General features: G+C 43.1%; 1 protein-coding gene across 1 annotated transcript in view; it reads left to right on the plus strand.

Moving 5' to 3' along the window:
- Window positions 1–17,163, plus strand: part of LOC149431554 (cytochrome P450 2C29-like) — a 64,966-nt gene that overhangs the window by 40,981 nt on the left and 6,822 nt on the right. Inside the window, exons 6-8 of the mRNA XM_089665474.1 lie at window positions 11,849–11,990; window positions 14,044–14,231; window positions 14,670–14,811. Coding sequence (XP_089521600.1) covers window positions 11,849–11,990; window positions 14,044–14,231; window positions 14,670–14,811 — 472 coding nt within the window. The remainder of the gene's footprint in view (window positions 1–11,848; window positions 11,991–14,043; window positions 14,232–14,669; window positions 14,812–17,163) is intronic.

Below are 17,163 nucleotides of genomic sequence, written 5' to 3' on the forward strand. Positions count from 1 at the left end.
AGAGCACACAGCGACAGATTGCACGGAACCCAATGTGCGGGCTTTTATTGGGGAGGTTTTTGGGGCACAGACAACAGTTCCTTTAGTCCACAGATCCACCCCAGACCCAGCAACACAGTACAGTTCTCTGGAAGGCAATATGGAACAATAGGGGTATGGTAATCCACAGGGTTCAGTAAGGCAAGGGCGGGGTGGCTTTGTGGAACTTTGGGTTCCTGGGGAGAATTGGGCTCAGTCCTTTGGGCAGCACGGGGTTAGTCCACTTACTGGATGTGGGGAGCCGGACACAGAGGGCTACAGTCCACACTGGCAACACAGGGTTAATCCACACAGGCAGCTCCAGGCAGGGAAGGGTTAAGTCCAGGCAGATTCACAGAGAGCAATGGGTTAAGTCCAGGCAGATTCACGGAGAGCAAAAGATTCTTCCACAGTGAAGGGATTTCAGGCAGCAGAGAGTTCACCACACACAAGATAGGGATCCAGGCAGCACGGACAGTCAGGTCAGCCAGGGAGATGAGAAGGAGGATTGGGGATGGGCGTCGGGGAGAAGCTGGCCCTCAGCACAGACTTCTCTCACACACACAGCCAGGAGAATAGAAGAGGGGGGTTTCCTGCTCACCCTTAAGTATAGAGCTGGGCGCCTTGTGGTAACCCGAGATTTCCTGTTGGGTTACCATGGCAACGGGCCCTGTCTCCCAGATCTTCGGACCGCCCAGGGAACAAGGCCTTTGTCCCTGTCTGGCATGAGGGGGAAGGGAGGAGGGGGCCTGTTTGTGTATTCCCTCAGCAGGGGGCCAGACTACCAGGGACAGGGGGGTGAGGGGCTGCTGAGGGAACAGAGGGCTAGAAGTCCCAGCATGGATGGGACAGAAGAGTGAGGGGCTGCTGAGGAGTGGGGGGGTGACAGGCAGCAAGCCTAGAGGATGGGGGGGGGGGAGGGCCAGCTCCGTGACAGCATATATGAATGCAATTGATTGCAGTGGAGAAAATGAGATCTCTTTCTGTAAATGGTTCTGTATGGTGCTATATACTCAGCCCACCCTGCCAGATAAAACAATGTTATATAAATGAGAAAAATAAATAGTATGTACACCTATGACTGCTCTCAGCATGTGTACACCAGCCAGGCTCAGGCCTCTGCTACTCAACAAAAGTGTAAAGGCCTTAGATTTTAACTACATTGCCAGTTTTAGGCGACGTGACTCTTTAAATATTGTGGTTTAGGGTTACATACTGTAAAAGCAGGAGTGAGTTAGGGTTTCCCTTTTATTTGGTGGGCACTCTCCTCTGTAGGTGGATTCTGGTGTTGGTTTTGGTCCTCTCCCTTTTTTTTGGAAGAAGGAGCCATTCTTTCTCCGGATCGCCCCACCAAGAGGTGAGCAAGCCGGGGTCCAGTAATAGATGTGACAGGTAGGGATCAAGCAGAAGCATAGTCATGAAACATGCCAAAAGTCAGTTAAAAAAGTACATGCTGGGTGGGATCATACAGAAGCATAGTCAATGAACAAGCCAAGGGTTAATAACGAGTGATAGCAAAGATGAGGACTGGAGCACGCATGCAGGGAACAATATATCAACTGGAGAAAGCATAATAATCTGGCAGCCAAGAAGAGCAAAAACAAAGCTAAAATAAGGATGTTCATGGGGGGAGCAAAGGGTTCAAGGTTCACCAGAAACAAGATACACGGCAAAGTTGTTCAAGTAATCAGACAGGGAGATGTCCAACATCACAGGTGACACAGTGAGAACAGCTACAGCCAGACACTTCAGAGGTCCCAGGTTCACATCTGGACACTGACAGTACTCCCTTCCTTCCAGGATGACTCCTAGACATTTTTGGGCCAGGGTTATGAGGAAACCTCTGATGTAACTCTCTTGTCAATCTGGGAGCATGAACTTTCTCTTCTGGTTCCAAATTGTTTTCCCTCTGGTCCATTCCTTGCCATTGAAGTAGAGTAATTTGTTACAAAAGATCCAGGAATAAAGAATTATTTCAACCACAAATTCTTCTTCACACTGCGCCTCAACAGGTGGAGGAGGTGGAAGAATTCTTGCAGAAAAAGGATTTTTATTATATGGTTTGTGTAGTGATATGTAAAAAAAAGGGCGAATCTTCATACAGTCAGGAAATTTTGAGTAAAAGGTGACTGGGTTGATTTGAACAGAAACCTGGAAAGGTTCCACAAACGTTTGAGCCAACTTAACAGATGGAACGTGAACCCTAAAATTTTTGGTAGATAACCAAACATCATCAACATGAAAAGCAGTGAGTGATCTGCAGTGTCTGCCAGCAGCCTCCTTGTAACATTCCTTCAAAGTATACAGTGCCTTGAAAAAGTATTCATACCCCCTGAAATTTTCCAGATTTTGTCATGTTACAACTAAAAACGTAAAAGTATTTTATTGGGATTTGATGTGATAGACCAACACAAAGTGGCACATAATTGTGAAGTGGAAGGAAAATGAGAAATGGTTTTCAATTTTTTTTTACAAATAAATCTGTGAAAAGTGTGGCGGCATTTGTCAATACATGGAGTCAATACTTTGTAAAACCACCTTTTGCTGCAATTCCAGCTGCAAGTCTTTTTGGGGATGTCTCTACCAGCTTTGCACATCTAGAGAGGGACATTTCTGCCCATTCTTCTTTGCAGAATCGCTCATCTCTGTCAGATTGGATGGAGAGCGTCTGTGAACAGAAATTTTCAAGTCTTGCCACAGATTCTCAACTGTATTTCGGTCTGGACTGTGACTGGGCCATTCTAACACATGAATATGCTTTGATCTAAACCATTCCATTGTAGCTCTGGCTGGATGTTTCGGGTCGTTGTCCTGCTGGAAGGTGAACCTCCGCCTCAGTCTCAAGTCTTTTGCAGACTCTAACAGGTTTTCTTCTAAGATTGCCCTGTATTTGGCTTCATCCATCTTCCCATCAACTCTGACCTGATACCCTGTCCCTGCTGAAGAAAAGCATCCCCACCACATGATGCTGCCACCACCATGTTTCACGGTGGGGATGGTGTGTTCAGGGTGATGTGCAGTGTTAGTTTTCTGCCACACATAGCGTTTTGCTTTTAGGCCAAAAAATTTAATTTAGGTCTCATCTGACCAGACCCCTTCTTCCACATGTTTCCTGTGTCCCCCACATGGCTTCTCACAAACTGCAAGCGAGACTTCTGATGGCTTTATTTCAACAATGGCTTTCTTCTTGCCACTCTTCCATAAAGGCCAGATTTGTGTAGTTCACGACTAATAGTTGTCCTGTGGACAGATTCTCCCACCTGAGTTGTGGATCTCTGCAGCTCCTCCAGAGTTACCATGGGCCTCTTGACTCCTTCTCTGATGAATGCTCTCCTTGCCCGGCCTGTCAGTTTACGTGGATGACCATGTCTTGGTAGGTTTGCAGTTGTGCCATACTCTTTCCATTTTCAGATGATGGATTTAACAGTGCTCTGTGAGATGTTCAAAGCTTGGGATATTTTTTTGTAACCTAACCCTACTTCAAACGTATGCACAACTTTATCCCTGACCTGTCTAATGTGTTCCTTGGCCTTCGTGATGCTGTTTGTTCACTAGTGTTCTCTAACAAATCTCTGAGGGCTTCACAGAACAGCTGTATTTATACTGAGATTACATGACACACAGGTGGACTCTATTTACTAATTAGGTGACTTCTGTATGCAATTGGTTCCACTAGATATTAGTTAGGGGTATCAGAGTAAAAGGGGCTGAATACAAATGCACCACGCTTTTCAGATATTTATTTGAAAACATTTTGAAAACCATTTCTCATTTTCCTTCCACTTCAAAATTATGTGCCACTTTGTGTTGGTCTATCACATAAAATCCCAATAAAATACATTTACATTTTTGGTTGTAACATGACAAAATGTGCAAAATTTCAAGGGGTGTGAAGACTTTTTCAAGGCACTGTAAACCAATTTATCCTGAATCTCCTGCAGTGTAGTTAATCTGTTGATAGCAGGAATTGGAGTTGAGATAGGGAGATCAGGAATAAAAACCGGATGGTACCTGGCATTTAACCACTTCCTGTCCGGACACTTTTACCCCCTTCCTGTCCAGGGCAATTTTCAGCTTTCAGCGCTATCACACTTTGAATGACAATTGCGCGGTCATGCAATACTGTACCCATATGAATTTTTTATCATTTTTTTGAGACAGATAAAGCTTTATTTTGGTGGTATTTATTCACCGCTGGGATTTTTATTTTTTTACTATGGAAAGGAAAAAGTCCAAAAATGTTGAAAAAAAAGTGTTTTTTTAAATAAAATTTTGCAAATAAATAATATTTCATCATAAATCTTGGCCAAAATTTATTCTGTTATTTTTTTAGTAAAAAAAAAAAAATCCAAATTAGTTTATAACCAAAAATTATAATTTTTAAACATTTTTTTTTACATTTTTATTTTATTTTTTTTATATTATTATTTTTTATTTTTTTTTATTTTTTTACATACTCTCACCCTAGCAGTACAGTGTCACCATGGTGACACTGTACTACTTGTGGGGGGTGATGAAGATTTTTTTTTTTTTTTTTACACTGATTGCTTTTACACCCATAAAGGATGTAAAAGCAATCATTTCTCTTTCTCTCTGTCTGCATTCTTGCAGTCATTGAGAAATACTGAGTAAGCTGTGATTGGTCACAGCTTTTCACATGGTACAAGGCTGTTGTGAATAGCCTTGTACCATGTGACCTCTGTGATCATTCACAGATTTCACACGTAGTAAGCAATGATGTCACAAGTGACATCTTGCTTACTACTTTGCATGTGATCACTGATTCGCCAATCAGTGATCACATGATCGGGACCTCGTACAGAGGTCCCGTCCGACGATCGGTGTTTCACTGTGTCCGGAGGACACAGCAGGCACCGGATCGCGGTGGTGCGCGCTCCCAGGGAGCGAGCACAGCTAGAAAAGGCGGGTGCCATTTATGAACGGCAACCCACCCCTGGACTGCCACCACCCTGCCGTTTATAAACAGCAGGCGGAAGGCAAGAGGTTAAGAAAAAAGGGCATTGTGAAGTGGAGCTATGTTTAGAATTGTTATAAGCAAACTCTGCCATAGGAAGATACACTATGTTGCCAAAAGTATTGGTCGGCCGGCCTTTCCACGCACATGACCTTTAATGGCCCCCCAGTCTTAGTCCGTAGGGTTCAATATTGAGTTGGCCCCGCCCTTTGCAGCTATAACAGCTTCAACTCTTCTGGGAAGGCCGTCCACAAGGTTTAGGAGGGTGTCTATGGGAAGGTTGGACCATTCTTCCAGAAGCACATTTGTCAGGTCAGGCACTGATGTCGGATGATAAGGCCTGGCTTGCAATCTCCACTCTAATTCATCCCAAAGGTGTTCTATCGGGTTGAGGTTAGGTCTCTGTGCAGGTCTTTATGGACCTTATGGGTCTTTATGGACCATATGTCTTTATGGACCTTGCTTTGTGCACTGGTGCGCAGTCATGTTGGAAAGTTGGGGGCATGAAATTGTCCGAAATGTGTTGGCATGCTGACGCCTTAAGAGTTCCCTTTACTGGAACTAAGAGGCTAAGCCCAACCCCTGAAAAACATCCCCACACCATAATCCCCCCTCCACCAAACTTTACACTTGGCACAATGCAGTCAGGCAAGTACCGTTCTCCTGGCAACCGCCAAACCCTGTCATCTGACGTGGCCTACCACTTGGTGGCTGAGTTGCTGTTGTTCCCAGTTGCTTCCACTTTGTTATAATCCCACTAACAGCTGAGCGTGGAATATTTAGTAGCCAGGAAATGTCACGGATGGACTTATTGCGCAGGTGACAACCTATCACGGGACCACGCTTGGAGACACTGAGCTCCTGAGAGCGACCCATTATTTCACCAATGTTTGTAGAAGCAGTCTGCATGCCTAGGTGCTTGATGTTATACACCTGTGTCCTTGGAGGGGATTGGAACACCTGAATCCAATAATTTGGAGGGGTGTGCCAATACTTTTGGCAATATAGTGTGTGAGATATAGATATATACACACACACACCAAATATATACTAATAACTGTACAGTAAAAGAGTGTAACATCTCACTCATAATTCAAATCCAGGGAAATGCAAGTCTGCAAATGAAAAATCCAAAATACTTCCCTCCTGCACAACAGAGGAAAACATCATCTCCATGAATGGTGGTCTGAACCTTCTCTATTACCTGCACGCTGACTGTTGACAGGTCTTCTGCATACATCAATGTAAAGAGTTTAGCTACATTGGTAGATCGAATATTTCTAATATCACTGAAATGTTCTTGGAATCGATCCTTGAGTCTTCTGCTGGTACGCCCTACATATTGAATATGGCGGACTTTACATGTAATCAAATATATTACATATTTTATGTTACAATAACCAAATGTGTTCATTTTAAAAATCCTTCCATTACTGGATGAACAGAACACTTCACCTGGTAACAGGTGGGAACATGACATGCAGTCTGAAACACCGCTTCTGAAATTCCCTTTTAAATGAAGTCATGTGGCAAACTGCATAATTAATGCAATTACCTTGGAGAAATTTGTCATGGATCTTCTGTAAAAGTTGGCAAATCCAACAAATCGCTGAATTTCCCTAATGTTGCTTGGGACAGGCCAATCCATCACTGCTTTGGTCTTCTTGGTATCCATGCTCACTCCTTCTTGAGAAATAATGTATCCCAAGAACTGGATCAGGGTTTGTCCAAACTCACATCTCTCCAGTTTGATGTAAAGTTCATTCTTCCTTTAATCTTTCAAAGGCAGTGCAAACATGCTTGTGATGCTCCTCCAGGTTATCAGAAAAGATGAGAATATCATCCAGATATCAATCACAAACTGATCCAACAGATCTCGCAAAACATCCTTGAGGAAGTGTTGAAACGTTGTGGGACCGTTGCAAAGGCCAAAAGGCATAACCAAAGCTTGAAATGCCCATATCTGGTTCTAAAGGCAGTTTTTCATTTGTCTCCAGGACAAGGTCATATGTCCCCGGTAAATTTCACCACTTTCATCAAGAAGTTTAACCAAGATGACTAAATGAGATGATAAAGACTGAACTTTATTTATTTCCTGAACCAAAAGAGAGACAGACTGGGAAATTGAGTTTATTTGTTCAGACACTGTAATGCCAGTTGTTGCAAATGTTTTTTAAATTTATTGGGACAATTCCTGCATAATGTCCAGAGATTCCATAATAGAGACATAAGATATTTGCCTGTTGTCTCTCTATCTCCTGAGTACAAATGGATCTTATAATAGCCATCCACCTGCATAGGTTCAGGAGTTGGAATCTGGAAACACTTTTGGACCCTTTTGAACTGACTAGTGGAAAAATGAATGCCTCCATTACTTCCTAGAATTTCCAGTCTCTCCTTCCTCCTTACTGTAAGTCTCTGATCTATTTGAATACAGAACTTAAAAAAGCCTTGAGACCATAACGGAACTGACTTTGTTGCGCTGTTGAATTCCAAGTGGTATCTGAAATGCAGTGTAGAACTTCAGTTTTGTACACCAGGGGCATACAGACAACTCATGGGGCCCCCGGGCAATAGGAAATTATGGGGCCCCTGTGTCCTCGCCAACACTCAAACCACACCCAAAAAAGCCTGTGAAAGGTATCAAGGGCATCTCATGGGGCCCCCTACTGACCCTGGGCCCTTGGGCAGTGCCTGAGTGCTCAAATGCTCAGTCCGCCCCTGGTGTACACCGCAACAGAGCGTCTACCCTGCTGTAAGTTGAACAACTTTACCTCTGCAGTAGCGCAGCAGTTAGGGTCAATGAAAACTAGATTCAAAGCAGTCACAAAAGAAGTGAAATTATCCAGGATAGCATTGTCTTGCTTCACAAAAGGGGAGTGTGACGGGAGTGACTTTTGGGGGTAGGGGGACCGCTTGTTCTGCGCATGTCCCCCTCATTATGTTTAACCCACCCTGTGCCTGTTAAGGGGTACAGGGTGTAAATGTGAATGTCCCAGTCTTGTGTATAGTGTGTGTTCCTTTGTCCCTGCCATGTGGTTGCCAATTGTCTACTGCCATGTGGCTATTCCTTTGTTCTCGGCCACATGGCTGTCCATTGTTTGTTTGCCATGTGCTTCATCCCATTGTTCTGTGTCTTGGGTTGGTTGGGGTGGTTCCCTGTAGCCCTTCCCACTGATAGGGCGGGCTGATGATGTATTTCCTGTTCCTGGTTGTGTTTCCCCGCCCTCTGTATATATCCTGTGTTTTGTGTTAAAATAAATGAAGTTGGCTTCCTGTTTTAAGAAGAGCTGGGTGCTGTCTTTTTCCTGAGGGATTTCAAGGGTGTGGTCCATGGATGGTGTTCGGACAGGGGAAGCTGCGGTATAACGGAATATACCCAAGTGTGGTCGGGTACCGGTTCTGTTACAGGGAGGCTCAGGCTAAGGCTTCTTCAATCAGGAGGTTGATAATAAAGAGAAACGTTGTCCCTCTGAATTAAATGCAGCAGGTTGCATCTGAGAATATATCTAAAAGTATATACAACATTGATTAAGGATGAAGAATCTCATCCCAGTCCCACCAACCCTCTTCTGGTGTTGAAGATGGAGGTGGAGTAGGAGTCTGTGCATGCATCATTGGAGGCCACTTAGCCCAAAGGCCGGAATGCTTCTCCTTAGGTGTCAGGGGTTGAGGTAGTCCTGGTGGAACTGGCAGACTGGCCAATATCATCTTCCACTGGGATTGCGGGACCTAAGCCACTGGAGCTGGAATCTCCAGACAGTATTGAGACTGCCCTAGTGCAGACAGTCAAAATAAGGGTGCACCTCACCCAAAACATCTATGGGAACAGAAATTATACAGTTTCTTTACTTGGGTATGCATAGAGGAGGTGTGGGCAAAGCTATCCCCAATGAGTCGACCCAGGCAGATTTCGAACCCCCGACCCCCTTTCTGAAGAATACATAATTATATGGACTTCTGATGATGAACAAGGACATGCTTTTTCAGCTGCAGAGGTTCTTTAATGTTGATATGAAGGTGACACACAATATAGTTTTCCTAATGAGTCAGAAAATCTTTTTGATGAGCTGGAAAAACAGCGTTCAACAATCTACGGCCAAGCTGTGGGTATTTCTTGCAAGTCCATAAACCATTTTGGAATGAGCTACTTCACAACCAAAACTGATAAGATGCATGGAGGGGCTCATCTATGAGGAAAGATTAGCAGAACTGAATTTATTCTCTCTTGAGAAGAGGCGATGAAGGGGGGATATGATCTCCATGTATAATACATAAGGGGGGATATGATCTCCATGTATAATACATAGGGGGGGATATGATCACCATGTATAATACATAAGGGGGGATATGATCTCCATGTATAATACATAAGGGGGGGATATGATCACCATGTATAGTACATAAGGGGGGATATGATCTCCATGTATAATACATAAGGGGGATATGATCTCCATCTATAATATATAAGGGGGGATATGATCACCATGTATAATACATAAGGGGGGATATGATCTCCATGTATAATACATAAGGGGGGGGATATGATCTCCATGTATAATACATAAGGGGGGATATGATCTCCATGTATAATACATAAGGAGGGACATGATCTCCATGTATAATACATAAGGGGGATATGATCTCCATGTATAATACATAAGGGGGATATGATCTCCATGTATAATACATAAGGGGGGATATGATCTCCATGTATAATACATAAGGGGGATATGATCTCCATGTATAATATATAAGGGGGGATATGATCTCCATGTATAATACATAAGGGGGGATATGATCTCCATGTATAATACATAAGGGGGGATATGATCTCCATGTATAATACATAAGGGGGGATATGATATCCATGTATAATACATAAGGGGGGATATGATCTCCATGTATAATACATAAGGGGGGATATGATCTCCATGTATAGTACATAAGGGGGGATATGATCTCCATGTGTAATACATAAGGGGGGATATGATCACCATGTATAATACATAAGGGGGGGATATGATCTCCATGTATAATACATAAGGGGGGATGTGATCTCCATGTATAATACATAAGGGGGGATGTGATCTCCATGTATAATACATAAGGGGGGATATAATCTCCATGTATAATACATAAGGGGGATATGATCTCCATGTATAATACATAAGGGGGGATATTATCTCCATGTATAATACATAAGGGGGGATATGATCACCATGTATAATACATAAGGGGGATATGATCTCCATGTATAATACATAAGGGGGGATATGATCACCATGTATAATACATAAGGGGGGATATGATCTCCATGTATAATACATAAGGGGGGATATGATCTCCATGTATAATACATAAGGGGGGATATGATCTCCATGTACAATACATAAGGGGGGGGTATGATCTCCATGCATAATACATAAGGGGGGGTATGATCACCATGTATAAAACATAAGGGGGGATCAGGGGCGGACTGACAACTCATGGGGCCCCCGGGCAATAGGGGATCATGGGGCCCCTGTGTCCTTGCCCAAACTCAAAAAAGCCTATGAAAAAGGTACCAGGGGCATCTCATGGGGCCCCCTACTGACCCTGGGCCCTCGGGCAGCGCCCGAGTTTCCAAATGGTCAGTCCGCCCCTGGGTGGGATATGATCTCCATGTATAATACATAAAGGGGATATGATCTCCATTAATAATACATAAGGGGGATATGATCTCCATGTATAATACATAAGGGGGGATATGATCTCCATGTATAATACATAAGGGGGGATATGATCTCCATGTATAATACATAAGGGGGATATGATCTCCATGTATAATACATAAGGGGGGGATATGATCTCCATGTATAATACATAAGGGGGGGATATGATCTCCATGTATAATACATAAGGGGGGATATGATCTCCATGTATAATACATAAGGGGGGGATATGATCTCCATGTATAATACATAAGGGGGGATATGATCACCGTGTATAATACATAAGGGGGGATATGATCTCCATGTATAATACATAAGGGGGGATATGATCTCCATGTATAATACATAAGGGGGATATGATCTCCATGTATAATACATAAGGGGGGATATGATCTCCATGTATAATACATAAGGGGGGATATGATCTCCATGTATAATACATAAGGGGGGATATGATCTCCATGTATAATACATAAGGGGGGGATATGATCTCCATGTATAATACATAAGGGGGGATATGATCTCCATGTCACTGTGTCATTCCTGCCGGGCTATCTCCTGAAAATTGCTGCCTTAAGCAAACGCCTTGTTTGCCTTGTGGCAAATATGCCCCTTGTGCTTTGTTGCTGTGCTCAGTATTCCCATAGTGTATGACCACCTTAATAGCAGAGTTTGGCTATTCTTCAACTAGTTTTAAGCTTCCTACAGAGCTGTTTCTGTTTCAATTAATGACTGTATTCCAACCTACATATGAAATGGATGATTTTTAGCACCTGCTTGGTATAATTGGCTACTCATACACTTGACTCTAATCCTACAAAATCCCTGACTTTGTTCAATTGTACAAAGTGTGCAATGGCAAGAACTGATGTTGGTTTGAAGCTAAAGGGTAGTCACACCAAATATTGATTTGATTTAGATTTTTCTTCTATTCACTTACCTTTCATTTTGTAAATTGATAAAATGAAACAATTAAAATATATATTTTTTAAAGCATTCTAACTTTACAGCATTTCTTCACATCTAACTTTTGCACAATACTCTATATATGCAAATTATATGCTATTGTAACCTGATGTGGTGTTTGGTTAATCCTTGTTGCTGGTTTCCATTGGGTTTATTCCCCCATCTGTCTCCTCAGGTGGAGCACGAAGAGGACCCAGATTTCTGTGATGTCAGCCTGCAAGCAATGTTGGTGAGTCTGATATCAGCAGGTTCTGAGACCACCGCTTCCACCCTGAAATTCTGCTTGGTCTTCTTGGCCCACCACTCTGATGTCCAGGGTAAGATCAATAACAACCATTGTGGAATGCAGAACAATCTGGTACATTTGTCTGTCAGATATTCAACCCTTGCCCACTTCATCCAACACTACATCACAAACACAACATAACTGACATATTGATTTTGCTTGACCTAGGACAGTGATGGTGAACCTTTTTGAGCCTGAGTGCCCAAAACTGCAACACAAAACCAACTTTTTTATTTCAAAGTGCCAACACTGCAATTAACCACTTGCCTACCAGCCACGTCTACCCCCTTCCTGCCCAGGACAAGTTTCAGCTTTCAGTGCTGTTGCACTTGACAATGACAATTGTGCGGTCATGCAACACTGTAACCATATGCAATTTTTATCATTTTTTCACACAAATAGAGCTTTTTTTGGTGGTATTTAATTGCCACTGGGTGTTTTATTTTTTGCACTATAAATGAAAAAAGAGCAAAAAATTAAAAACATAAAAGGTTTGCTTTGCTTCTATTACAAAATTTTGCAAACAGGTAATATTTCTTCTTTGATGTGCGTTGGTGAGGCTGCACTGATAGGCAGCACTGATGGGCATTGATGAGGCGGCACAGATAGGTAGCACTGATAAGGTGGCACTGGTGTGCATTGATCAGGAGGCACTGATGATGCACTGATATTCAGCAATGATGGGCACTGATAAGCGGCACTGACTGATAGCACCAACTGGAGGCACTGACAGACAGCACTGACTGGCGGCACTGCTGGGCATCATTGATGGGTGGCACTGATGGGCAGCACTGATGGGCGACACTGCTGGGCACTGACAGGTGGCACTGCTGGGCAGCACTGACAGGCGACACTGCTGGGCACTGATGGGTGACACTACTGGGCACTGCTGGGCGGCATTGCTGGGCACTGCTGAACGGCACTGATAATCAATGCCCTGATTATTAGTGCAGATCTCCCCTGTCACATTTACCAGTTATCTGCAGTACTTTCTTCAATCTATGACAGTGTGCAGCCAATAACCAGCAACTGTATTTACATTGTGATCAGCTGTGTCATTGGATACAGTTGATCACGTGGTAAAAGCCTGCTGTGATTGGCCTTTTACCTTATCACGTGATCAGCTGTATCCATAGGACACAGCGATCACCGGCACCCCAGGGTGTGTGCCACTGGGTTCGCGTTCTGGGACGCCCTCCCAGAACTAGACAACCACACTGTAGCCATCTTTTGGCTATAGCATGGTTGGCAAGCAGTTAATCTCACCTCTGGCAGTGTCGGTGTGGCTTCCAGCCCAGCAGCTCATTCCCATCCACGCTGAACACGTTGCCCCTGGCCCCGGAGCAGTGTGGGAGCCTCTTCCTCTCTTCCACGCCCATCCCCGGCTACATCACCCCTGGTGCCAGATCCGCATAGGAGCCGTTTCCTCTCGTCCACACCCACCCTGGTCCCAGAGACATATGGGAGATGTAGTTTGATGGGGGTCCAGTGTGGACGAGATCTGGATGGCCGGTCAGTGTGCGTGGTCCGTGTGCGCTCATCTTCCTCTTCTTCCTGGCGTGCCCACTGAGATGGCTCTGCGTGCCAGCTCTGGCACGCGTGCCATAAGTTCGCCATCACTGACCTAGGAGGTTCTCTGAAAAGACATTTAGGAGAAGAATGATAGCCCAAAAAAAAACTTTATTCATATCTACATGTTTCATGGAACACATGGGCCACATCTCCCTTTTAAACACCAAATATCTCTTCTGTGCACCTCTTTAGAATAGCAAAATCCGGAGACCATCTCTGGCCAAGGACTGCATAGTGCCTAAGGAGGCAGCTAGTTGTTTGATGGTTGCATGGAGATAACTGATGGAGCTCTGAGTGTTACCAAGTATTGGGCAACTGAATAGGATGAGTGATAGTTGTACTGGCTATAGTCCTTCAATAATCACACAACATTACAATAGTGTGCTCTCCTTTTCTTTCCAGACTCCAGCTGGTACTGGCTAGCATTGGCCAACGGTCTCCATGCTGGAAGCCCTCATTCATCAGTTAACAGACATTTTTTGATGTCACAAGTAACTCCTTTCACATTTCAGCAAAGGTCCAAAAGGAAATTGATGAGGTGACTCAGTCGCTGCACCCACCTACAATGGAAGACAGACCACAACTGCCATACACCAATGCTGTCATCCATGAAATGCAGAGAGTTCTAGACCTGGCGCCAACTGCTATCTTCCACGCCGTGACCAAAGACATTCACTTCCATGGATACAACATCCCAAAGGTATTTGCCTATGATACATGTCAGACCATGTTTGTGCCAGACTGTGCAGACAAAAATGGATTTTATGGGATTATATTTTTGCCATCCAGAAAAGTGGCTGCCTACATGTCTTGTACTGTATATGGCCAGCTAGCATTTATATGTCTTACAGCCTGTTCATTATGAGTTTGTCTCTTTTAATATTTACCTTAGCAGAATGTATACACAGCAGTGTAGAAAAGCCAGTAACAAACATTTCTGTATTTCTGCCTGGGCACCAGTATACTTCCTATACCCGTCTCATAATTTTACTCATCTTCATTATACAAAGAATCACATTCAAAGTTACATTTGTGTATTCAGCTTGTTACAGGCTCCGGCATGATTTCATTGGCACTGAGCATGTATGATGTGATTGTCCTTATGTATTCCGGGTACTCTCTTTATCTTCTTTAACAGGGCACCACCATCATCCCATTCCTGACATCAGTGCTTAATGACCCCTCTCAATGGGAGACACCAGAACAGTTCGACCCTGGGCATTTCCTGGATGAGGAGGGCCAGTTCCGCAATCGAATGGCCTTCATGCCATTTTCAGCTGGTGAGAAATCCACAACATTATGCTCTCAGTTCCAGGCTTGGTGAAATTAACAATTTTGTACCATAATAGTTCTAAATATATCACAATAGTTCCTGGAGGTCTGGCTTCTTAGAGGGCTCCCAAAGAGACCCTGTCACCTTACCCAATTAGGGCAAAGAGAAACCCCCACCACTTTAAACTGCCATCTAATACTACCTTCACATCACTCCCTTGCCTATCATTCGTAAGTCATAGCCAATGTAGGTCATAAGTTCCCCATACCTGGAAGCACCGGGTAATTGTGGTGACAGCCAACAGAAGGAGGAGAGACAGGGGAGGACTGTAAAGGCGAGTGTAAGATTGTTGGGAGGTGTGCTTTAAAGAGATTCTGTCCCATTGCCCTGGATGAGCAAGGATCTAGGGTCTTTCAAAATAAATACTTCAGTCTAAACTGTAAAATTAGCCCTAAAACTCATAGGTAGAGAACCCAACCCAGGTCTTCTGTTTCTCATCCAGGGAATGATGTAATGTGCCAAACCACTTGCACCAAGAAATCCCTTTGTTGCCAGTAATAATTTTCCAACATTTGCCCAGAGAAAGGAGAAAATGCTGAAAGTCCTTCGATATTGTTGCAGTGAGAGGATAGGGAACCTATCATTCTACTCGGTTCCTTCAGGAGATGAAGTTTGAAAGTATTCTAGAAATTACTTTAGGCTTACCCTGGTCATGTACTGTACATGCCTGCTGATGGCCCCTTGCCATGACTGAGTTAGGTTGTAGGACTATTGGGTGTGGAAAGGCTTTTTCTGGGAGAAGGAATGATGTGTAAAGAAAGTTTAAGGGTGGAGGTAATGGGAGGCCTTCTGTTTTCTCCATCTAGTTTTAACTTTGGAATTGCTCTTTCAGTCCTTTAACATTGATTTAAATAAGTTTAAGATTAACTAACCTCCCACAACCTAACTTCCTACATGAATGTGAATATTCTGTATATTCGGTATAAATCATTAGATCATTAATAATGCCTCATCTGGAATATGCAGTTCAGTTTCGGGCACCAATTCACAAAAAGAACGTTGGGGAACTGGAGAAAGTACAGAGAAGGGAAACCAAACTGATACGAGGCATGGAGGAGCTCAGCTATGAGGAAAGATTAGAGGAACTGAATTTATTCTCTCTTGAAAATAGAAGATTAAGGGGGATATGATCTCCATGTATAATACATAAGGGGGGATATGATCTCCATGTATAATACATAAGGGGGGATATGATCTCCATGTATAATACATAAGGGGGATATGATCACCATGTATAATACATAAGGGGGATATGATCTCCATGTATAATACATAAGGGGGGATATGATCACCATGTCTAATACATAAGGGGGGATATGATCTCCATGTATAATACATAAGGGGGGATATGATCACCATGTATAATACATAAGGGGGGATATGATCACCATGTATAATACATAAGGGGGATATGATCTCCATGTATAATACATAAGGGGGATATGATCTCCATGTATAATACATAAGGGGGATATGATCTCCATGTATAATACATAAGGGGGATATGATCTCCATGTATAATACATAAGGGGGATATGATCACCATGTATAATACATAAGGGGGATATGATCTCCATGTATAATACATAAGGGGGGATATGATCACCATGTCTAATACATAAGGGGGGGATATGATCTCCATGTATAATACATAAGGGGGATATGATCACCATGTATAATACATAAGGGGGATATGATCTCCATGTATAATACATAAGGGGGGGATATGATCTTAATGTATAATACATAAGGGGGGATATGATCACCATGTGTAATACATAAGGGGGGATATGATCTCCATGTATAATACATAAGGGGGATATGATCACCATGTATAATACATAAGGGGGGGATATGATCTCCATGTATAATACATAAGGGGGATATGATCACCATGTATAATACATAAGGGGGGGATATGATCTCCATGTATAATACATAAGGGGGATAAGATCTCCATGTATAATACATAAGGGGGGATATGATCTCCATGTATAATACATGAGGGGGGGATATGATCTCCATGTATAATACATAAGGGGGGATATGATCTCCATGTATAATACATAAGGGGGGATATGATCACCATGTCTAATACATAAGGGGGGGATATGATCTCCATGTATAATACATAAGGGGGATATGATCACCATGTATAATACATAAGGGGGATATGATCTCTATGTATAATACATAAGGGGGGATATGATCTCCATGTATAATACATAAGGGGGGGATATGATCTTAATGTATAATACATAAGGGGGGATATGATCTCCATGTATAATACATAAGGGGG

Source organism: Staurois parvus, unplaced genomic scaffold (assembly GCF_062004578.1).
Source record: "Staurois parvus isolate SC_StPar_1 unplaced genomic scaffold, SC_StPar_1.0 ptg002208l, whole genome shotgun sequence".
NCBI classification, from domain to species: domain Eukaryota; kingdom Metazoa; phylum Chordata; class Amphibia; order Anura; family Ranidae; genus Staurois; species Staurois parvus.